Source organism: Vulpes vulpes, chromosome 13 (genome assembly GCF_048418805.1).
Source record: "Vulpes vulpes isolate BD-2025 chromosome 13, VulVul3, whole genome shotgun sequence".
NCBI classification, from domain to species: domain Eukaryota; kingdom Metazoa; phylum Chordata; class Mammalia; order Carnivora; family Canidae; genus Vulpes; species Vulpes vulpes.
In genome coordinates, this window is record NC_132792.1 from 62,374,548 (window position 1) to 62,399,403 (window position 24,856).

Consider the following 24,856-nt stretch of genomic DNA (forward strand, 5'->3'; position numbering starts at 1 on the left):
GGATACATCTACTGGGGACAGGTTTGTTCAGTCCTAGATGTATCCTTGCCCAAAGGCTGACAGATGGATCAAATGACCTCTCAGCATCCCTTCCAGCCCCACACTTCTGTTTTTCTATGATTGTTGGACTAGCATGTTAGCTGAGTCAGATTTGCCCTTGCAACTTAGTGGAGTGCTTAAAAAAATACAGGCAGACTCTTTGTCCCCAAAGCAAATGCCTCTCTACCCTGTTCAAGATTAATTTATACCACTAGAGGTATAGTTCCTTGAGTCACAAAGTATTTTTGGCCTTCTATAGTTCCCAACAGAATGCAGACACGGACATCTAAGTGAAGATAAAGTAACTAAATCTTTTCAGATCAGAAACCAAGGCCCTGTAACAGACTAAGGCTGGAAATGCAGGAAGAAAAGAGTCCCAAACATAGAGAAGACAGAGATATGTCTATAAAAGCAAACTATGCCTAATCAAAAATTGTAGCTCTAGGCTTGTGCAGAAGTTAAGGCTCTCTTGCCTTCTAGCTAAGTTCAGTGATGAACATGGAGCACTAGACAAGGCCCTGAGAACACCACAGTAAGCCCAACAGACATGGCTCCTGCTTTCCTGCAAAACACTGAACGTGGGGTGAATATAGAGTGAGTATTACATGGGGCCTACACGCATACAACAGTGAGCTGCTGATGTGCACAAGGCACCATTCTGGGCACTTGGAATGAGGTGGTAACTAAATGGAGCTTACATTCTGATAAGATGTAATTACATAATGATAAAAGCATGAGTTGCTCTAAGAACTCTGACAAGGAGACTGCCCTAGTGGAAAAGTCTGACCTGAGAAAGGGATGTTTCTATTGCCATGTGAAGGCCGGGTAGGAATTGATAAAAGGTGTGCTTGTGTTAGGGGAAATGAGAAAGTACCTGGAGAGTATTCTATTTAAAGTTCCATTTAAATGTTGCCAAGCTACCACAGGTCAGTTGTGTAGTAAAATAAAAGGTAATTTATGTCCTTCTTTCTCTTATTCAAGTATTTGTGTAATAATTTTTAAGAATATCAAAGTCACACACAACTATTTTTATTTAGTTTTTACCTTGTGGCTTTAATGTATACTGGTCTTTAAACTGTTACTTGTAAATTATGATCAAATTCTATTATGGATACGATCTAATTTGGAGACCTAATTCAAAAATCAAATAAGAGTTTTACTCTGATGATGAAAGCATTGAATCTGGATCCAAAATATGTTTGGTGTTTTTGAATATAAACAAGGTGACATGTTTCACATTGTGACATGGATCTTTCCCCACCTGCACTGAATATGAATTATAGGTTGGTTCCTGCACTACAGGTGGACCTGTGGCAGCCCAGCAGTATCTCCTATGTATCAAAAGGAGCAGTTACTGATGTCCATATTCTCCAAAATGGTTCCCAAGCCCTGTTAGCATTCTTACAGGAAGCCAACATCCAGTACAAGTAAGCATTCTTTTTCACTTGCTTAATTAATTTGTACTAAACTGAATTGAATGAGAACTGTATTCAGGTTATTTGTTGAGTGCCTACAATAGCATTTCAGGTACTATTTTTCAAACTGCAAAAACAGACATGAATGTACTGCATGCAGTAATATGCTTCTTTGATGAGCTTATTAGTGTAATGGGGGAGGGGAAAGGAACCACACTGGCATATCGTTTTACCATTACCACTAGGTGATCAGTGTATACACAGAAGGTCTTCTCTGTGTGAGGAGAGGAGAGCAGCCTAGCAATGCCTAGAAAGTGAATAGGAATGCAGGGGTAGATAAAGCTCTCTGCAGGAGCAATGACCACTAAGTAGAGGATGATCCTTAGGACTTGTAGGCAGAGGGCACAGTGCAAGCAAAGGGAAGAAGCCATATAATATATGTTCTGGAACTGAAGTGGTTCAGTGTTATTAGTGTACAAACATGGGGAGTAAAAATAAAAGATGCTGAGGAGGTTGAGGGAAGACCAGGTTGTGGAAATCTGATACACAGGGCTAGGAATTCAGATTATCTAGTGTGTGGTGCCGCATACTTGGAGGATGTAAGCAAGGGAGCCAGGTGTAACTGGGATGGAGTGGCAATGGGAGACTACAATAATAGTCCATGTAAGAATTTATGAGGCCTTGAGTCAGGACCAGAATAGTGGGATGAGGAGAACATTAAAAAAAAAAAAAAAAACCAGCTAAGGGGCATCTGGGTGACTCAGGTAGTTAAGTATCTTCCTTCAGCTCAGGACATGATCCCTGGGATCAAGCCCCACCTCAGGCTCCCTGCTTAGTGGGGAGCCTGCTTCTCCCTCTTCTTCTGTCCCCCACCCTGCTTATGCTCTCTTGCTGGCTCTCAAGTAAACAAATAAAATCTTAAAAAAAAAAAAAAACTTTAAAAAGTAGTTGATAGGCAAACCACCTCAACCCTGCACTTGCTTAGATGTAGTGAAAGAGGAAGAAGTCAGTGACAGCCCCAAATCTAACCTGGGTGATTGAGTAAATAAATTCAAATAGATTTGAATATCTTGAGGTATTTGGTTTGGGTTTTTGTGTTCTTCTTAAGGAATAGTTAAGTAGTAAGAATGGAGCAAATGGAAGATAGTCAAAGAAGAAATGACTTTTAAGAGGGAGAACATGAGTAGTGCCAAGTGGTGCAGTAATGTCCAGCAAGAAGAGGACTGACCAGTTTCCTTCGGATTTGTCAGTGGAAATTGTGTTGGTAACTCTCCTGGTAGGAATGAGGAATTAGATTATCAGGAGCAGAAAACATAGACAAAAGTGGATAGGAGGTGAGAACATGGAGAAGCAGAGCAAACTACTGCTCCTAGAAATTAAAATAAGGAGAGAGGCAGAGAATGGAGACAAGGAGATGTAGCATCAATGACTGCTTGAAATTTGGGATTTTAGGGGATAAGGGGCAATTTTGGTATATCTGTAGGCTAAGGGATGGGTCCACTAGGGAAGGAAATGTTGATGGTACAGAATAGAATGCACCAGTGGAGGAATGGATTTGAGCACTAGGGAAGGATACCTTATCCAGTAAGACTGAAGAAGTAAATGCAAGTCTCATTAAGATTATAAAGAGGAGGGATCCCTGGGTGGCGCAGCGGTTTGGCGCCTGCCTTTGGCCCGGGGCGCGATCCTGGAGACCCGGGATCGAATCCCACATCGGGCTCCCGGTGCATGGGGCCTGCTTCTCCCTCTGCCTGTGTCTCTGCCTCTCTCTCTCTCTCTGTGACTATCATAAATAAATTAAAAAAAAAATGATTATAAAGAGGATAGTCAACAACTTGAAAGAGATCATAATCATAACTAATGGCTAAATTTTCTACATGGAATAGGAAGAAAAAAATATCTCCTGAAGGGGAAGAAACAAGGGCTGAAGGTGTTACCAAGAGAAAAACTGGGATAAGAACCAATAAAATTGGTTGTTGAAAAGAAGGGAGATTGTAGTACTCATACAGAGTTAAGGTTTTGTTGGATTAGGACCACAGAAAGGTCAGGATGGCAAGGAAGTTGAAGTTCTTAGTGGGATACTGGTTGAAATATTCACCTCTGGTGTCAAATCTGGATAGGAAAGGAGAAGAGTCAGGAGGAATAATGGAGTCAAATGGAAGAATCAAGAAGAGTATAACAATCTTTATATTGAAAGCAGATTTAGCATGACTGAGGGCAACAAGGAAATGGAAGAAAACTTTGACCAAGTGTAGGCTAAGATCAAGAGTCCTGGCATAGAACATTTATGACTGGTGACAAGATTCAGGAAGTAGTCATGGAAGATTTGGCTAACGTGGAGTGTAAATCACTGAGACTGATGTGATTGAGAATGGATGGGCTAAATCACCAGAGAATCAATACAACAGGGTTTTTTTTTTATAAAGATTTTATTTATTCATGAGAGAGACAGAAGGCGAGGCAGAGACACAGGCAGAGGGAGGAGAAGCAGGCTTCACACAGGAAGCCCAGTGTGGGACTCAATCCCAGGAATCCAGGATCAGGCCCTGAGTCAAAGGCAGACTCTCAAGGCATGCCACTCAGGTGTCCCCAGTACAGCAGTTTTGAATCTCCTTGGCTGATGGCAAGATTAGAGATAAAGAGACAGAATGTGCTCCTGGGATGGGAGTATCAGAAACTATCCAGAAATAGTAAGGAAAGAAACAAGGAATAACATGATGCCAAAGGCAGGATGAGCTTTTTCTGGAAGGAGATTGATGTGGAAGGAGAAATGGGGGTTCAGGGGAATGCTGACCTCCTTCCCTTCTGGTCCCATGATAGATGGAGTGGCATGAGAGAAAGCCACAAAAGAATCTGTCCATGAGAGAGTCCAATTTCTGTTAGGGCAAGAATATGAGAAGGGAATGTTCTCTGAAGAGATGAGACTGTAGGAAGTGTGTTTACAATAAAAGCAGGATCCTAGCAGGCACAAGGGAAGAGGAAGTGGTGGAGAGATAAAGAGTCAGTGCAGGATCTGGAGGGAGAAGTGCATTGTAGTGTATTAATGGGGAGGAGGAATGACATACCTTTTATTTGGAAACCTACAATTTCAGGGCTGAGAGGCATGATCCTAAGTGACTAACCTCAATTACTCCAACTTTTTAGCAAACGGTTGTACTGTTAAAACTGGCAGGAAGATCCCTGATGATGTCCGGTAAGGTCTGGGATGGGCTCATGGCTCTGTGAGTCGATGGTAAAAGCCTTAGTCTCCGTGGAAGGCTGAGCCACAGGGTGCAAAGCAGCAGTGACATTCCTTCCTAGTCCATGCAAATACTTCCCTGCCAGAAAGAGAATTACAGCCTTATTAAGGTGCTGAGATGCTTCTCTGCAGAAAGGTATTTTATCTGTGCTTCTAGAACAGAGTAGAGTCACAGCTGTGCATAAAACTATTGTTCATATTGAACACATTTTAGTCGTCACTATAACTTTGAAGGTGTGCTTTGATTCTCTGAATGCCTGGAAGGAAGGAGCCTGGTAATTATATCTATAGGTGCTCAGCAACAGCTCACATGCTTCATTAATTACAATTCAGTAGAAGGAAATATACCAGTTATTTTAACAAGTCTCTATTTCCTGCCATTAAATATAGGTCATGTGGAACTGATATAGAATAAAATATCATACTTTATGTCACAGAGAATGGAATCTAAAAAATGAGTGTTTTAAATCAGTTGTCTCTTCATGGAAGACAATCATTTAGAATTATTCATTTTGTTGATCCCAAGATAATAACACACAAGAGTCGATTAAATTCCACAGGGCAGTAGGTAGAGATCATTTTAATTGACTTTTATTATTGTAGCCTGGGGTATTTTCAAAAGATTATCATTAACTCTGGACAACTATACAAAATATATAGCTGTAGTCATCTTTAAGGCAGACATAATGTGACCCCGTGTGTCTGGCCCCTGGGTAATCAGCCCCTCTCAATGGCATGACAGATGAGATGACTCATTCTGTCATAAAAAATTCAATCATTTTATAGATTAAATACCTGTAAAAATTGGCAGTGGAATTTCACATTTTGAGCCCCCTCACCCACCCCAGAAGCTTTGGGGAGGCAATTTTATACTGAGCATTGACATCACTTGGAAAGTTCTCAATAACTCTAATCACAATCCTAGGAGTATATGCAACTAGGGTAGGAATAATCATCAGCTGTAAAGGACTAAGAAAATACAACAGTTACAAATGCCATTTTGGGCTCCTTCTCATCAATCTGCTGATGTTGACTACTTGACAAGGAAAATGGGACTAGAATTGCCATAACACAATTATTTTAATTTTCAGACTGGTCTTTTAGGGCCTATATTAAGATACAGTCTAGTTATTGAACAGAGACCTGTATTAGTTTGCTAGGGCTGTCATAACAAATACCACAGATTGGCTGGCTTAAAAAGCAAAAATTTATTGTCTCATAATTCTAGAGGCTAGAAGACTGAAATCAAGCCCTTTTGAGGGCTGCAAAGGAAGGATCTGTCCCAGGCCTCTCTCCTTGGTTTGTAGACTGTCATCTTTGCCTTTTCATATATTCCTTCTATGTGTTTCTTTGTGTCCTAATTTCCCCCTTTTAAAAAATTGTGGTAAAATATACACAGCATAAAATTCACCATTTTAAATATGCATTTATAAACATTTTAAATAACCATTTATTTAACCAATTTAAATAAATGACATTAAGTACATGCACATTGTGCAACCATCAGCATCATGTACCTCTAGAACTTTTTCATCTTCCCAAACTGAGTTTCCTCTTTTTATAAGGGGACACCAGTTATATTGGATCAGGGTTCATCTTGGTGGCCTCAGTTTAATTACATCTGCAACAATCCTATTTCCAAACAAGGTCACATTCTGAGGTGCTAGAGGTTAGGACTTCAATATATGAATTGGGGGAGAGGAAGACACAATTCAACCCATAACAGATCCCCAAACACAATGATTTAAATTAAATAGAATTTACTTCTCCCTCATGCAATGAATGGTCTAGAGGTCCAGAATCTGTTGCTGTGCTACTCCAGCCACCACTGTTGTTACCATAACTGCCTCTCAAACTGTAAAGCAACCCTGATTGCCTCTAAACAGTCACGTCTCCGTAATTTCGACATGGCCACAGCAACAGTAGGAGATAGCCTCTGCCTCATTCTTAACTTCCCATTTTACCAGCATTCACAAATATATACCCAGAATCAAGGCTGCAAGAGAGTCAAGGAAAGAAGTTTCAGTTTCCCAGCCCCTGGAGTATAAGGAAGTCCATAGGGAGAGTAGGTGGTTGACCATATCTAGCACAAACACTCAAGAGGAAAAATGAAAAAAGGGTCAGCCAAATTCTACTATTCTCTTCATTGTATTTAATATGGAACCTCCGAGGACTGATACCAGGAGTTTCCTGATTTAATTAACCAAAATTACTGGCTTCCAGATTGTTAGCCTAAATTTGATCCTGACAGTATGTTAAAATAACTTGGTAAACTTTTAAAAAGGACTGATACCTATTCACAGATATTCTTGTCTATGTAGTGACCAATGTAGCGTATTTTTTTTTAAGTCTGTTTATTTAATTTTAAGTAAACTCCACACACAACATGGGGCTTCAGCTCACGAGATCAAGAATGGTGCAGTCTTTCAACTAAGCCAATCAGGTATCCAAGTGTGGCATATTTTTTTTTTAAGTTCACAGGTGACTTTAAAGCAATGCAGCTTAAGAATCACTGTCCTGGATATATGTGCAAATACTCAGGAATTCAAAAACAAGCTCAATTTAGGGCACTTGGAGACTTTAAAAGATGACTTTTATTCATCAAAGGAGCTAATATCCAACTAGAATGATTCCATACAACCTCAAACTGAAAAACTTTATAATTTTCCTACTTTGGTGAAAACACTAGCAAACTTGACTAGAAAATATTAAGCTAAGTCTTAGGGGGCAATTCTCCATTAGAATTATTTTGACAATTCTCTAAATTCATGATGTTATTGGTAATATGTTAAGTCATTTGTTTGTTGAAAATGATAAATGATAAAGAACCTAATCAATTAAGAGGGATAGTTTTTTGTACTGAGCCTCCTGGGAAAATATTGCCTTTCTAAAGGGAACAATAGCTGCCAAACAGATGTGTCTGCCTCAGAGCTTCATAACTTTCTGGTGATAAGTGAGAGGAATTGTTCTTCCTTGAGGGGAAACAAGTTGCATTTGTTTATATTTAGAAGGTCTGTCCACTTTGGAAATAATGTAAAAGCGATATACCACAGCTCAATTTTGTAAACATTTAAACATTTTTTTTTAAATCTTTGAAAACGTTTATTTTTGTGTTGTCTTGTTTTGGTGTTCATAATGTCACATCAGACTTAAAGTATAAAGACTAGAATTCAGGTTCACATTCCAAGTTCAAATTCTGGCTCTGTACTCACTAGCAGAATGATATTGGCAAGCTCTTAACCCTTTTGAGGCTCATTTTCCCTGTTTGTAAAATGGAAGTAAAAAAATCTACCCCATAGGGTTATTAACTAAACTCGTGTACATAAAATACATAGCATGGTTCCTGAGTAGATAATAAATGTAAATGCTCATACCCATTATTCAGTTCTTATAGCTGTTCAATCCATGGTAGTAGTAGTATTTGAGAACATCCGCAAATAATTTTACATTTTATATTCATTATCCAATTTAACAGTTCCTATTTCCAAAAAGAGAACACTTTTCCAACATTTGGTATTTTTTGAAATATCAATATTTGCTATCCTCTTTTTCATAGATGCATAATTTTCTTTTCAAGTTGTCTGATTTTTATATAATCTCCAATTTTATGTAATCTTCAATTTTTATCATGTCTATCATTTCAAATCCAGGATCCTCATAGAAGATCTTCAGAACACACTGGAAAAGGCAAGCAGTTTGCGAACCCAGAGAAATCGAAGATACCTCTCTGGATATAATTATGAAGTTTATCACTCTTTAGAAGAAGTATGTAATCAGAGGAGCTTTCATTGTTTTGTTTTGTTTTTAATAAATGCGTCTTTATCATTTACGTCTAATGGTTGGGAGAAAAGAGTAAAGACAGAGGCAGGGACCATATGGAGAATGCATAAAGCTCTTATATTCCCCCAGACACCTTAGTTCTTTAACTCTTCCATTAAGCCTTTATAAGTAGCCAAATAATTTGAATTTCATTTGCTTTGCCCAACCCACTCCTAAAAAGGACTTGGAAAGTGCATTGGAAAAGTGAGGTAATGTTGCCATAATTGCAGTTGCAAAAAACCTTAACTAAAAAGACTTGGAAGGTAGATCTAGTGAGAGTTTGAGGGCAATGATTTGGATAAGAGGTGGAGTGAATGTTGATTCTTGCCCCACAGCCTCTGCACAAGTTGAAACCTCTCAAAGACCAAGAATCATTTGTGGAGACTAAGAGTCTTTTAACATGTTGTTATTTATTCTTCTGATTATTTATTCTACAACAACCTCATTCCCACCACCACATCCTTTACTGGTCACCTGGACATTAGCTAGTTACTCTTGGAATCTCAGCTCAAGCAAAAAAAAAAAAAGGCTGTTTCTACTCTCACAGATGGGAATAGAACTCCCCACCTCCAACCCCAGCATATTGCATGCACCCACAGCACATGGATATGATATCTATCATAGTTTTCATGTATGTAATTGTAGGATTATTTAATTAATGCCTTTCTCTCCTCATAATCTACAATGTTCCATGAGGACAGGCCATTTTTTTTCTTGTTCACTACTATATCCCCAGTGGCAAGGCAAATAGAGACCTCCAAATAGGTAGTTGATGACAGAATGAATAAGTACATACATTTTCCATGCCTCCCCTGAATTGAGCAAAGGAGTATCAGGCATAGTAATAATGAGATTCTGTTATATTCTTAGGAGAATATTTGGTTCTCTTGATAATAACTTTTTTCAAAATTATTTTCATATATTTCATGTTCCAACATATGTTTTAGAAACTTGAAATTAGAAGCAATGGGAAGGTTTTAGATAGCTTGGCACATGAGAGTACTATAAAATGCACTAGAAAAAATTAAATTAGAAAAAATTTAAATATATCTATATAGATATGTACATACATATACATGAATACATATACACACATAAGATATATATACACATGTATACATATATATGCTGCTCATTCGATTAAGAATAGAAAAGAAAGAATGAGTACTTCTCAAAATCTATTTTTTTAGCACAGACTCTCTCGCACATCATGGAATAGAGGAACACTTTTGTGTGACTTCCTTTCTCCTCGTGAGCCTTTTAAGTCAGAAATGTCATCCATATTTCTAAGTGCCTTATTCATCTATCTCAAAAATAACTTCTCCTGATGACAGATAAATGTGTATGACTGGATCAATGCAAATCTCTCACTGTTATTGGGGAAATTATTCAGAGTATGCCCTCTGATGTGTGGCTTGAATAACCTTTAAATGCAGAAGACAATGCCTTTTTCTTAGTATCTTCTGTTTAGTTGTTTAGTGGCAAATTACAAGATGTGGGACTTTAACAAACCCTTTCAAGTAATTTGAATGGTTTCCATGAAGCTGATTTATTTCTTTTCCTCTTAAATGTTTGGGGGGAAATAATTTTTATTTTCAAAACAAACCCAGAAAACATTGATTAATTTTCTATAAAGCTCTGCCTTCAAAATACTAATGATTAAAAAGTAGTGGAATGTATGCATTAAAAAGGGAATAATATAAAGACATGAAGCTACTATTTGTGAAGACTGTCAATAAAATATAACTTTAAGTATCTCAAGGAAATTTTTTAAAAAACTAATTTTTGTTCAGTTTTATAGTCATGCTTGCTCTTTGAGCTCTGAGACCTATTGTTGCCATTTGTTACCTTTTGTTCTCTGAAAGCTCCATAATTGGGAAAGTCTGACATGGTTTGTTATTTATTTGCTTTTAGATTCAAAACTGGATGCATCACCTAAATAAAACTCATTCAGGCCTCATTCACATGTTCTCTATTGGAAGATCATATGAGGGAAGGCCTCTTTTTGTTTTAAAGGTAAAAACATTATTAACAAGATATTTAGTAAACATTTTTTCAAGTTTGACTTACAGGGAAAAGAAATGAAATGATCTTTCACAGAATCTCTAATTTATCTGATAATTTAAGAAAAAAATTCCCGTAGATTTTTGGGCCATATTTAATTTTTGCCATTGAGTGTTCAAGAGAATGCTGTTTCTAACATACTCAAAGTGATTTATGCATTTAAAAATAAAGACCTTCAAAATTATTTGTGAGCTGGTGCTACTTAAGGTAAACCAATGCAAAACTACACAAATATCTAAGAAGAGATGCATCCTTTCCAGCCATTGGCCCTGCATTCTCTTCTAGATACTGACCCAGGGCTCTCTATCCCTTCTCAGCCAATAAAGATTTCCCTATATCACTTCTTTACCTCCTATTCAGACCTTGACTCACTGGCCTTTGCCCACACAGCTCCTCTAAAACTTCTCTTGCCCAGACCAACAATGACTCCTGGTTGGTTCTCCTATTGTCTTTCTGACTAAACCCTCCAGTCTCATTCATTTCCTCTTCTCTCCCTGCCCTTCCTATGGGTTCTGGTCTTCCCAAGACTTTGTGCTCAGACTCTATGCTCTCCCTCTCTAGAAGGACACATCCACCCCATGGTCTCAACAGTCATTCCAGACTTTTCTATTTAGTTGGGGCCTACTCTCTGGAGCTTTACATTCATATTATCATTGCCTACTTGAACTTATCTCAATTTTCACAAAAGCACCTCAGACTCATAATGGCACCACTGTGATTGCAGTCAAGAAACATGAGCGTCATTCTGTATCTCCTTAATTTTTACCACTTCCTTTAAATCTACCACCAAGAACTGACAATTATTTCCTCTAAATATCTTTTGAATCTGCTCCAATTCCTTCTCTTGTCTTCCCTGCTGTTGCCCTAACTAATCTCTGGATCTCTTCTCCATGGACTATTGCAATAAAGGTCTCATCACACTGTCAGTGTGAACTTGTGCTCATGCCTCTTTCTTTCTCACATATATACTCCTTTCTCATGAAATACAGGATGAAGCCTTATCTCTTTTATCTAAGATCCAGGATTTCACATATTCTCTTTCTCAGTGCCCAGCTTCATCTGCCATTTCTTCCTCATCCCCCAAAAGCAGTTCTTCAAAGACAGTGTTCCCAGATTCTCTTCCAAGCTTGAAATGCCTTCTTCCAACTTGTCTGCTGGCCAAGCTTCAAGTTTTACCCAAGTACTCAAGGTTCCACCCCTGAAAAGCTTTCTTTTATTCCCTGTGAAAATTAGACTTAACACTCCATGTTCCCTAAGCAACTTACGCATGTTCACCTCATAATGACTGATTGCTCCCATATCTGCCCTCCTGACTAGCATATAAACTCCTTGACTTTTCATCTTTGAATCTCCAGTACCAAGCACAATGTCCAAAAAGAATTTCTTGAAGTATTAGTGAAGTAATGAATGAAAACAAGGTCCCCTATGAATAAAATGTTAATAGCTACCTCTTTGTTACTGAGTTAGAAACCACATTTATGTAATATTGATATAATAAGATTATTTTTAAAAATCTGTCACCCGACTCTACAATTTGTTTTGCTTTTCCACTTGGTGTTGTAATAAAGTTTGACATTGTCCACCTATAAAACAGAATTATTGCTGGGGTACCTGGGTGGCTCAATTGGTTAAGTATCTGCCTTCAGCTCAGGTCATGATTCCAGGGTCCTGGGATCCCCTGCATTAGGCTCGCTGCTCAGTGGAGTGTCTGCTTGTCCCTCTCCCTCTGCCCTTACCCCTGCTCATGTTTGTTCTCTCTCAAATAATTGAAATCTTTTTTAAAACATTTTTAAATTAAAAAATACTAATTACTTTAAGAAATATTTCTTTGGATTATGAATCTTATTCTCTTGGAGGAGGGGTTGGGAGAAAGGGGAATTTAACATTTTACTTAACAATCACATATTATATTAAAGGAGAAGCAAACTTGGGGCACCTGAATAGCTCAGCCAGTTTAGTGTCTGGCTCCTGAACTCAGCTTAGGTCATGATCTCAAGGTCATGAGATCAAGCCTACATCACACTCTGCACTCAGTGTGGAGTCTGCTTGGGATTCTCTCTCTTCCTCTCTCCTGCCTTTCTTCTTGCTCACACATGCATCCTCCCTCCCTCCTTCCCTCCCTAAATAAATAAATAAATAAATAAATAAATAAATAAATAAAATCTTTTTTTAAAAAGAAGAAGTAAATCTATTTAATGAATTTCCTTTTTTGTCTATTTTCCAGTTATTTGTTTTGTAATTAAGGCAATAACTTATTTCTGCATAAACAGGCCTGGATTTCTGAAATAGATAGGAAATCCATCTTCTTTGTGGGTTATCTAATGAATCAAACTATAGTGAAGGACTACACTGAAATCTTATTAAATTATGCTAATCAGTGAAATCTAAAAGTAAAAGCCTGAGTTGGTTACTCTGAATACTCTTGTTTTCAGCTGGGCAGAAGATCACGGACTTACAAAAGAGCTGTCTGGATAGACTGTGGTATTCACGCAAGAGAATGGATTGGTCCTGCCTTTTGTCAGTGGTTTGTAAAAGAAGTAAGTTAAACCCTTTATACAAAGTCCATTTTCAGCTAACTGAAGCTTCCCATGTGTTTTTATTCTGCTCAAGGAGCAGAACTGGAAACTTGAAGCCAGCAATACCTGATTGAATGATAACACCTTGATTTTGGTGGGTTACTTTCATGTTTCTGAAGACCTCTCATAACCCTGGCTCAGTTTATCCTCAACTCTGCCGTTGGAGGTTGAAGTTACCAACCCTCATTAGTGAGAAAGAATCAGAGTTTCAGAGCATTTATGAATTTGTGGACAAATTAGGAACCAACCAAGTAGCTGTTATATGGTAAAAGGCTAAACATCTCACTTATGATGCTCCAGAGCAGTTTCTCATACAATATCCAATTTAGAAAATTCTATATCACTTATCACAATGATTTCACATATAACAATAAAAGGATGAGCAGGTAATTGCATTTTGCTTTCCTGCTATCTGTAATATAATATCAAAGACCCTTCACATCTGTAGATTTTGCATTCTCAGTTTTATTCAGTAACTCTAATGGTTGAAGATTCATAGTGATTTCTTATCAGAGCCTTCATTTAAATCATAAGTCCTCTGAGGCTAATATGTCAAATGGGTCCCTATTCCAAGCATTGGCCAACCTCACAAACCAACCTCTTAATGTTTTGCTATTTTTCTACTCATCATCCAGAATGCAATGATTTTTATGATTATTCTTAAACTTATTACTATTTTTTGAAGACTATTACAATTTTTTTTCTTTTAAAAGGAAATCAACAACTAGTTCTGGTAATGAAAGTGAAGAAGTCTAAGTAAATGAAGGTTCTAAGCCAGAAAATAACCCTACAAACTTCCTTAGTCCTATTTATAAGGAACCATTAAGAATACAAAAGATTTTTAAATACTTTAAACACAAAATCTAAAAAGAAATTAACTCTAGTTGCACCTGGGTGACACTCGGTTGAGCATCTGACTCTTGGTTTCAGCTCAGGTCATGATCTCAGGGTCCTGGAATGGAGCCCTGTGTCAGGCTCTGAGCTCTGTATGGAGTCTGCTTGTCTCTCTCCCTTCCCCTCTACCCCTCCCCCTGCTCGTGCATGCACTCCCTCTTTCTAAAATAAGAAAATCTTTTTTAAAAATTAACTCTATTAAAAAAAATAACTCTATTACCTTGTGTTAAATATCCACTGTTACACATACAACTTATGATCTGCTATGTTAAGTTTCAAAAGGAAAAGGAGGGAAAATGGCTAGGAATAGAACATCTATTGCTTATAAACTGTGGTCCTATGTGTTATTTAAGGGTATAAGAATGTATCTCCCAAACATTTTACCCCACTCCCACATATGCAACTTCTTTATAACACCTAAACTTACTTTATTTGTTCATGTGGTTGTCTGTCTCTTCCTGTACCAGTGCTAAGGGCAGAGACTCTATTTTGTTCTTTGCTAAATCCTCAGAACCTAGAACAACTCTTGTCATTTAATCATCAAATATGTATTAATGGGAATAATGAGAATCCAGAGGTAACGATGTGGAAAAATTTCTGGGAGATGACTTGTCAAATCATCTGATAGGTTATAAATGGTACTCCCTGGATTTTGACAGTGCACAATCTGTGCAGCCATATATGGCAGCCCTATAACCCAAGCTAAGTTTCCAAGAAAGAGGAAAATACAGTGTAACCACAGAAAAAGGACGAGGCATATATAAGGACCATCAATCAAGGGTAGTTGATTTTGGAGGAAGAGAAAGAAGCATCATTTAAGATTAGGCTCCTTTTCACCGAAGATGAGTAAGGAAAGGCCTCATCCCTCTTTCACCAGGCCATCTTCAATCATGCACATGAGTCTGGCCATTTCCATATCTCTGCTACTCTTTCCACACCTCTCACTCTCACTGTTTATGGCTGTCCACTTGCTCCTCCACTTAATCACTTAAATTTCCCATCTGAGTCAAGGCAGCAACCAGAAATAGGGCAAAGAAGCCTTAGGGGTCACTTGCCCCTGTGTCTTGTTGAAGCAGTGGAGCTGCCAAGCTGGTAGCAGTGGCTGGAGTGGGTTGATAATTATACATTACAGGCTTGTTAAACATGTTCTCATCTTGCTTTGAAGACCCCATTCCCACTAATGGTGGTACTGGGAACAGGGAGAAGAAGAATGTCAAAGATTTAAATAAACTTAAACCCACCAAGCATTAGAACATCATCTCTTAGGCAACCCTCTTGGGTCCCCTCACTTTTTTGGGAGCTTTGTACTATCAATAAACTTTACTATCACTCAATAAACTTTGCTGTGCTGCCCACCATTCTTGGTCTGGTCTACTTCTACATTCTTTGAAGCAACAGGACCAAGAACCGCAGGCACTGAAGGAAAAAAATCCTGTAACACCAGCAGAAAAATAAATGTTTTATCTTTAAAAAAAAAAATCATCTCTTAGACACTAACTCAGTCCCTCATTAAATCCTCAGTCTCCCAAAACAGGCAGGGGGCAGCTGGTCCAAGAAGAGCTCCAGGCAGTTTCCCTTCCTTGGGCCATCTCCCCTCTACCTCAGAAGTCCCATGATCAGGTCCCAGGCTCTCAGTCTAATTTCCATGTCTTTTCTGGGGGCACCAGGGAACCTCTGGGATCTTTCTCTGGCTTCTAGGAGACTCTGGGGTGCTGCATCTAGCCCTCACAGCTGCTTCCTGGCACACTGCCAGTTGTGTCCTGCATTTGCCACTAATTGGCATGGGAAAGTCAAGCAAGGTAATGTCTTCTCAGATAAGTGGTGAACAGAACAGAGGTCCCCTTTCTAATATTTTTTTAATCCTAACCTGTCAGTAGTTTCTACCATCTTTTGATTTCCCTGGAATTTCAACCCAAGGAGAGAGGGCGGGTCAAAGGCCAAAAGTTTGGCTTTACACTTTTGTTTTCTCGAATGCTTTCCGCAAACTGAACAGCCTAAAACAACATTACAACCTGGTTAGTTTCTCTGGGCCAGCCATCCTGGTGCAACTAGCCACGTGTGTCTAGCTCAGGAGATCTCACAATGGTGCAGTCAAGATGGCAGCTGAATCTTCAGTCATCTCCAGGCTTGTGTGGGGGAAATCTGCTTTTGAGGTCACTTAGGTAACTGTTTAGCAGCCAGAGGTCCTCCATGACTATAAACAAGCAACATTTGGGGACGCCTGGGTGGTTCAGCAGTTGAGTGTCTGCCTTTGGCTCAGGGCATGATCCCTGGGTCCTGGGATCAAGTCCCACATTAGGCTGCAGGGACCCTGCTTCTCCCTCTGCCTATGTCTCTGTCTCTCTGTATCTCTCATGCATAATGAGTGAATCTTTAACAAAAAAAAAAAAAAGAAGAAGAAGAAGGCAAGAGACATGTGTTCCTTGCTACGTGGGCTTCTCCATAATACAGCTCACAACAAGCACCTGGCTTCCCTCAGAGCAGATGAGGGAATAAAAGTGAGCAGGCCCAAGATGGAAACCAGTTCTTTGTAAACTAACCTCAGAAGTGACATCCTATCACCTTTGCCGTATTCTATCCATTAGAAATGAGTCAGTAGTTCCAGACCATATTCAAGGGGTGGCAGGTGTTACACAAGGGTACGAATACCAAAGATGGGAATCACTGGAGACTCCTTAGAGGTTGCACATGATACTTTGGTGAGGACTTTCCCCACAGTTAGCTACCGCTATTAGGTTTGCATTCTCATTCAAATGCGAACTAGAAGAAAATTTATCAAGCCCTTCTGGGATCCTTAGAGCAGATTGCATAGATATTCCTTGCACAGGAGCACCCAGGTGGCTCAGTGAATTAAGCGTCCAACTCTTGATTGCATTTCAGGTCACAATCTCAGGGTTGTGAGATTGATTGTCCTGCTCTGTACTAAATGTGAAGCTTGCCTAGGATTCTGTGTCTCTCTCCCGCTTGCGTACATTTGTGCATTTATTCTCTTTCAAAAAAAACAAGTTACTTGCACACCAGTTAGACAACCCTGGGACGGAATGCTGGCTTTGAAATTTACTAGCTGTGTGATCTCGGGACAAGTTGTTTAATCTCTGTGAACCTCAGTAATATGTGACACACTGGACCATTGGGAAAATTAAATGATATAATACACGTAAAAGACTTAATAGAGTGCTTGGCATATAATCCCTTAATAAAATCAACTCTCAGTAGCAGTAGTATCAGCAATTTTGTGTTTCTATTTTTTTATGTTTAACATTGAAAAATACTGTCTCATACTCATACTGTTAATAGGGACTTCACTAAGAACTATGTAGCATCAAATTAAATAATGGGGTAGATCTAAACTAAAGGGAGCAATGGGTATGGCTCAAGGGGTGTGGTTTAAGGGGTGGATCTAAACTGAAAGAACATGGGTGTGGCATACGAGGTAGGTTTAAAGGGTAGATCTAAACTAAGAGGAGCAATGGGTATGGCTCAAGGGGTGTGGCATCAGGGGTGCATCTAAACTCAGAGGAACAATGGGTATGGCCCGAAGGGTGTGGCTTAAGGGGTGGATCTAAACTAAGAGGAGCAATGGATTTGGCTCAAGGGGTGTGGCTTAAGGGGTGGATCTAAACTAAGAGGAGCAATGGGTTTGGCTCAAGGGGTGTGGCTTAAGGGGTGGATCTAAACTAAGAGGAGCAATGGGTTTGGCTCAAGGGGTGTGGCTTAAGGGGTGGATCTAAAGTAAGAGGAACAATGGGTATGGTTCCAAGGGTATGGCTTAAGGGGTGGATCTAAACTCAGAGGAACAATGGGTATGGCCCGAGGGGTGTGGCTTAAGGGGTGGATCTAAACTAAGAGGAACAATGGGTATGGCCCGAGGGGTGTGGCTTAAGGGGTGGATCTAAACTAAGAGGAACAATGCGTATGGTTCCAAGGGTGTGGCTTAAGGGGTGGATCTAAACTAAGAGGAGCAATGGGTATGGCTCAAAGGGTGTGGCTTAAGGGGTGGATCTAAACTAAGAGGAGCAATGGGTATGGCTCGAGGGGTGTGGCATCGGGGTGCATCTAAACTCAGAGGAGCAACAGGTGCTACTGTGCTCTAGTTGCGGATGTTGGCTGCTGGGAAGCGGAGTCAGACCTGCAGGGGACCTCAGGGCCAGGAGCCCTCCCAGCGCGCCCCTGCTCCCTGCCGGGGGAGCCCCTGGCCCTGGAGGGTATCCGGAGGCGGGAGGCAGAAGAGCGGGAGCGGGGGGCTCCGCAGCCGATGCCGCAGGCGATGGCCCTCCCGCAGCTGGCGGAACTCTTTCTCCCTGGACTGCGCAGCCCTGCGGCTCTCCTGACTCTCCTCGTGCAGGCGGCTCCTTTCCTGGAACTCTCTGCCCGGTCGGCGGCCGAGTTCCGGGAGAGGCGGAGGGCCCGGCAGGTGGCGTGGCCGCGGCCCTGGGACACCTGGAGCAGCTGCGCCTCGGCCGCCGCCACTAGTCTCCGGGCGCAGGAGGTGCGCTCCCCACGGCGCGGGGGACGTCGAGCTGCCTGGAGCTCCTGGAGCTCCTGGACCTCCCTTTGCGCCAGCCGGTCCGCGCCCAGACTTCTCAGCTTGGAGGCTTGCTTGTCCCTGCAGCTGCGCGAGCCTCGGCTTTCCTCCGCTGCTCCCTGGACGCCCGTCCTCCCCCCTGGGCGCGGGCCGAGGGCGCCCGGTCGTCCTCCCAGGGCGAGGGGCCGCAGGGGGGGGCTCGCGCCGCCTCCCGAGCCCGGGCCCGCCAGCTGGAGTCAGGGGCTCCCGCGCGGCCTGGCCCGCACCTGCAGCCTGCGGCCCCCGGGGGTGGCGGGGCTCCGGCCTGCCTTCCTCCGCTCCCGCTTGCTGCGTTCTCGGCCCGCAGCCCCCCATTTCCTCCGCCGGCCGGGCTGGGCTTCCCTGCGGATCAGGGCCGCCCTTGGGGCCTTCCCGTGGTCTCCGCGCAGCGCCTTCTCCGGCTGGGATGCTCCGGAGGTGGGGGTTTCATCAGTGGTCTGGGAAGGGGTGCCAGGCGGGCTCCCCCCCCCCCCACCTCCCCCCAGCACTTGCAGGGCGAGCTCGGCTGCCAGCCAGCTGCCGTGTTTGTTCAGGGCAGCCAGAGCCAGCGTCTGCCAGGGGAGAGGACTGGCCTCCCCCACGGGCGCCTTGGGGGCTGGCTCCGCCACGCCTTTCCCAGGTGCGTCACCCTGGGCACAGGGCCCCTTTCTTCTTCTCAAGAAGCTGTGTACACTCTTCACCAGCAACACTGCCACCACAGTGCCTACCAGAGCCTCCCAGCAAAACCCAGAGCCCGGTGGCATGTGTGGCATGCTTGCACAGAGCACCCGCAGGGCAGCGCACAGCTGCTCAAGAACTGGCTGGGGAGACATTTCGCCTCCACCAGCTGGCTCCAAAGGGCCTTGTGGCTCTGCCTCCAGTGGCCGGTGTCCTGTGAGCCACAAGTAACTGCTTAGAATCCCAAGGAGGGTTCTGTCTCCAACACAAACCAGTGCCTGGCAACTGGGACTGATAGCAGTTGGGCTGGGGGGAGGGGGCACCTGAGTTCTAGAAGGCTCTACCCTTCCTTTCCTCCTTGCATGGACAGAAAGGGAAATTACTTACACAGTGCATGGGGCAAGTAGACGGGCAGCCTGAAACTGAGGCCTCCATCGGCCCACCTGGCCCTACAGCACACCTAGAGGGTCATGGGAGAGCTGTGCCAGTTTCCTCCTCTGCACGTGTGTCAAGCACAGGGGGATCCGTCCCTGGGTGAGGCTCGTTCCCCTCATTCAGAGAAGCCTGGTGCCAGAGCCCTCCTCCCTCCCAGGCTCCCTCTGTCCTTGTCTTTTGCTGATAAGGGGGGAAGGGGGAGCAGGCAGGGTGCAGGGAAACCAGACTGAAGGGAGTCCCCATAGGTATCAAACAAGAGACTAGATTTTCGGTTGTAACAACACACAAGAAAAGCATAGAACTGGCAGAGTCTGAGATTTTCATGGCTGCTCAGTAGAGCCTGCTTTCCTCCTTAAATCCGTGTCTTTCTGGAAGCAGGCACATCTCTGTGGAGGTGGCCTATATCATTTTCCTTCACCCTGAAGAAATTTTTTTATGGTTTTTGCATGACAGGGGGATCAGCAACAAATCCCTCAATTTTTGATCTGTGAGAGTCTTTTTCTCCTTAACTTTTGAAGGGTAACTTCAGAGGCGACAGATTCTTAATTTGGTGGCTTTTTTTATTCCACTCCACTCCTTGGTTGTATGGTTTCTAAAGAGAAGTCTCTTTGTAGTCTCATCTGTGCTCCTGTGTAGGTAAGATGGTTTTTCCCCCATAAATCCTTTTCCCTTTTTGCTGTTTTTTTAATTTTCTGCAGTTTATGTTATGCCTATGTACAGATTTTATTTTTAGCTTTATTTTATCTCTACACCCAGTGTGGGGCTCAACTCTCATGACCCCAAGATCAAGAGTCACATGCCCTTCTGATTGAGCCAGACAGACACACCACCACCACGACATACAGATTTTTGGTATTTATTGTGCTTGGTGTTCTCTGAACCTCCTGGATCTACTGTTTAGTATCTTTTTTTTTTTTTTTTTTAATTCTTAAACATTATTCCCTCCAATCTCTTTCCTGTACCTCTCCTTCCTCTTCTCCTGGTATTCCATTGCCAATGTGTTACACCTTTAATATTGTCCCACAGTTCTTAGACATTCTGCTCTGGGGTTTTTTTTTTTTTTCTCTCTTTTTTGTCTTTCCTTTTTACTTTGAGGAATTCCTATTGATCTATCTCCAGCTTCCTTCACCGTCCTGGGCAGTGTCTAGTCCACTGATTAGCCCATGAAGTTCATTCTTCATATTGTCACATGAAGTTTTTTTTTTTTTAATTTTAGCATTTTTTTAATTCTGTCCTAGAATTCCCAACTCTGACATTGCCAGTCTGATCTTGTAGGCTATCTACTTCGTCCACTAGGAAACTTAGCATGTTAATCATCATCATTTTATATCCTGGTCTCATAATTCCAGTATCTATGCCATGCCTGAGACTGGTTCTCATGCTTGCTGTGTCTCTGAAAACTGTTTTTTCTGCCACTTTAGCATGTCTTATAAACAAACTTTTAGTTGTGAGCCAGACATAATCATGCTGTGCTTCATGATATCTGCCTTCAATGACAGGCCTACAGTGGGTGGTGGGTGGTGGGTGTGTGGCAGGGAGGCATTCTTCCTCCAGTTAGGCTGTCTCCAGTGCCCCTGAGCCCCAAGATTGTGACTTTCTGCATGCCCCTCCTCCCTTCCCATCGGCAGGACAGGAGAACTAAGGAAGGGGGAGTGCAGAGTGAGGTGTTGACGTTTCCCAGGTCAATTATGTTCTGATAAAATCCCAGCAGATTAGGCTCAGGTTAACTACTTTCCCCTGAGGTCAGGCCTTCTTAGGAAGAACAGGGTACTCTGGCAAATTTCAAAACTGTTTCTTTTGCTTTTCTTGTTCAAAGCCTGAGGGGATTTGTTTCAGATCTTCACTGGGAGAACATGGTTGGGCTCCTGGAGTAAACTCAAAAAGATATGACCCCTCACCCCCACCCCCATCACTGTATCCACCCAGCAATTTGGTGTTTTTAAGAGACCAATGTACAGAGAATCATTAGAAAATAACCAAGGCTATGAACTTAACAACACCATCAACCAACAGGATCTAAATAACGTTTGATAAATCACTCTGCCCAACAACGGCAGAATGCACATTATCTTCAAGTGCCTATTCTCTATATATTCTGGGCTAAACCAACCTCAGCAAATTTTTAAAAATGAAAATCATACAGAACTGTGTTCTCTGACCACAAGGAAATCAAACTAGAGGGAGATGGGTAGGGAGTGGGATAAAAGGGTAATGAGTATTTAGGAGGGCACTTGTTATGATGAGTACTAGGCGTTACATGTAAGCGATGAATCATTGAATTCTATACCTGAAACCAATATTATTGGATATATTAACGAACTAGAATTTCAATAAAAATTTGGAAAAAAAAACCCACTGAATCTGTATTGTATACTTGAAATGAATATCGCATTGTATATTAACTTACTGGAATTAAAATATTTTTAATTATAAAAATTTTTTTAAAATAAACTAGATATCAAAAGGAGAAAGCTAATAAAAAGAAAATCCAAACACTTGGAAAATAACATGCTACATTATCTATGGATCAAAGATAAAATCTCAAGGTAGGTTTTAAAAAATACATTGAACTGAATGAAAATGGAAATACAACATATTAAAATTTGTGGGACACAGTTAAATCAATGGATGAGAATTTTATAGCACTAAATGCATATATTAGAAATAAGGTGGCTCAGTCACTAAGTCCAACTCTTGATTTTGGCTCAGGTCATGATTAACTGCAGGGTTGTGAGACTGAGCCTGTATTGAACGTGTGCTGGGCGTGGAGCCTGCTTAACAGTCATTCTCTCCTTCTGCCCTTCCCTATTCCCCAACACCCCCCCCCCCATGTCTCTGTCTCTCTCATCTCTATAGCTATAGCTCTCTAAAAAAAAAAAAAAAAAAAAAGGAAAAGTCTCAAAACAATAAGCTGTCCCCTTAAGCACCTAGAAAAAGAATAGAAAATAAAAGAATAAAACCAAAAGTATCATTGTACCCAATTTCAAGATCTACAGCTACAGTAATCAAAGGTGTGTGGTGTTGGTGAAAGGATAAGACAAATGGAACAAAATAAAGACAGATAAATTGGATAGAATAAAGGACCCAGAAATAGACTTACCTAAATATACCTAACTGAATTTTGACAAAGGTGAAAAGCAATTCAATGGAGGAGAGACAGCCTTTTCAATAAATGGTGCTGGAGCAAGTGGACTTCCATAGGCAAAAAATATAAATTAAAAAAACCACAACCTAAGCCTCATACCTTACACAAAAATTATCTCAGGATCCCTGGGCGGCTTAGTTGGTTAGGCAGCCAGCTCTTGATTTTGGCTCAGGTCATGATCTCAGGGTCCAGGTACTAAGTAGGTGGGCCTCTGCTTGAGGATTCCCTCTCCACTTCTCCCTCCCCTTGCCCCTGCTCACATGCTCACTGACACACTCTCTAGAAAAAGTAAATCTTTTTTAAAAACTCAAAATCACTAACTTAAATGTAAAATTATAAAACTTTTAGGAAAAAATATCCAGAATGTAAACCTAGGTAAAGAATCCTTAGATTTGCATCAAATCATGTTCCATAAAGAAAACGTTGATAAATTGGACATTATCAGACAATCAAAATGTAAATTTGTACTGTGAAAAAGACCCTGTTAAAAGGACAAAAAAGACAAGCTACAGACAAGGAGAAAATATATGCAAACCACCTGTCTAATAAAGGATTCGTATTTGAAGTGTATAAGCTCAAAATGTGACCCCAAAACAAGCAATCCAGTCAGAAAAAAAAATGAACAAAATACTAAACACTTTACCAAAGGGTAAATAGATGGAAATCACATAAAAAGTTGTCATCAGGGCAATTCAAATTAAAACTACGATGAACTATCACTACACACCTATCAAAATGACTCAAATAAGATGCATCAGAGAGAGAGAGAGAGAGACCCCCCACCAGCAAATGCAAAGGAGGATGTGGAATAACTGGATCACTTCTACAGTGCTAGTGGGAATGTATGATAGAGCTAACCCTTGAAAACAGTTAACAGTTTAATTTTTGCTTTTATTTAATTTCCAGTTAACATATGGTGTAATATTACTTTCAGGTGTTCAGTATAGTGATTCAACACTTCCACACAGTTTCTTTAAAACTAGACCTGCAACTACCATATGACCCAGTAATTATACTCTTGGCATTTATCCTAGAGAAATTAAAATTTACATTTGCTCCAAAACCTGTACATAAATGTTTATAGCAGCTTTATTTATAATAGCCAAAACCTGGAAACAGTCCAGGTAGCCTTCCATGCCTGAATGGGTAAAGTAGTATACACGTTCCATGGAAAACTACTGAGCAATAAAAAGGAGCAAACTATGGAAACACACAGCAACCTAAATGAATTGCCAGAGAATTATGCTGAATGAATAACCAATCCCAGATAGATACATGCTGTGTGGTTTCATGTACATAATGTTCACTAAGTGTTAAAATTATCGAAATGGAGAGACCGATTAGTGGTTGCCAGGGCTAGGGAGAGGTGGAGATGGGAGCAAAGTGGATGTGGCTATATATGGGGTCCTTGTGATGGACAAGTTCTGTGTCTTGATCAATGTCAGTACTCGAGTACGATAGCATGCTATAGTTTTTGAAGATGCTATCATTTGGAGGAAGTAAAGGGTACATAGGATTTCTCTGTATTAATTGTTCTAATTACAACTCAAAATGAAAAAGCTATTATGAAAATGATAGCCAGGTCTCCATACTCCTGGATTCCATTCTGTCTGGAACCAAGGTTCTCTCTTACCCAGAGAATCGGAGGCAGTTTTTTCATTGCTCTTTCTTCCCTGCTATATAATCCCCAACTGACCCTGACTCTCTATGCCATGGAAACCAGAATTATCAAGATGTAGCTCTGGTTCCATATGTCCCTCTTTTTGTCGGCCAGCTTGATCATCCTGTGCCATGCCCTGAGAGCCACTTCCACTTCTGCTCCCCGCTCCAGTTTAGCAGATGGGTCCATGAATGTCTTGGACACACAAAGCTCAGAAAACAGTGATACAGAAGCAAACTACCAGCTTAAATGACAACATGGGCTCGGTTATTTTGTTATTCTGAAAAGTGTTCAAATTGAATTCATCATCTCAATATATAACTCACAATTGTTCATTATCAATATATAAC

The 24,856-nt window shown here is 41.1% G+C and overlaps 1 protein-coding gene and 1 long non-coding RNA gene across 2 annotated transcripts in view; one reads left to right on the forward strand and one right to left on the reverse strand.

Annotated features, from left to right (window-relative positions):
- The window catches only part of CPA6 (carboxypeptidase A6), a 308,236-nt gene that overhangs the window by 214,591 nt on the left and 68,789 nt on the right, over positions 1–24,856 (forward strand). The window contains exons 3-6 of the mRNA XM_026012235.2: positions 1,342–1,466; positions 8,343–8,457; positions 10,426–10,527; positions 13,008–13,112. Coding sequence (XP_025868020.1) covers positions 1,342–1,466; positions 8,343–8,457; positions 10,426–10,527; positions 13,008–13,112 — 447 coding nt within the window. The remainder of the gene's footprint in view (positions 1–1,341; positions 1,467–8,342; positions 8,458–10,425; positions 10,528–13,007; positions 13,113–24,856) is intronic.
- The window catches only part of LOC112930013 (uncharacterized), a 143,716-nt gene that overhangs the window by 4,478 nt on the left and 114,382 nt on the right, over positions 1–24,856 (reverse strand). Inside the window, exon 3 of the long non-coding RNA XR_011996628.1 lies at positions 4,577–4,771. This is a non-coding gene — a long non-coding RNA (uncharacterized lncRNA). The remainder of the gene's footprint in view (positions 1–4,576; positions 4,772–24,856) is intronic.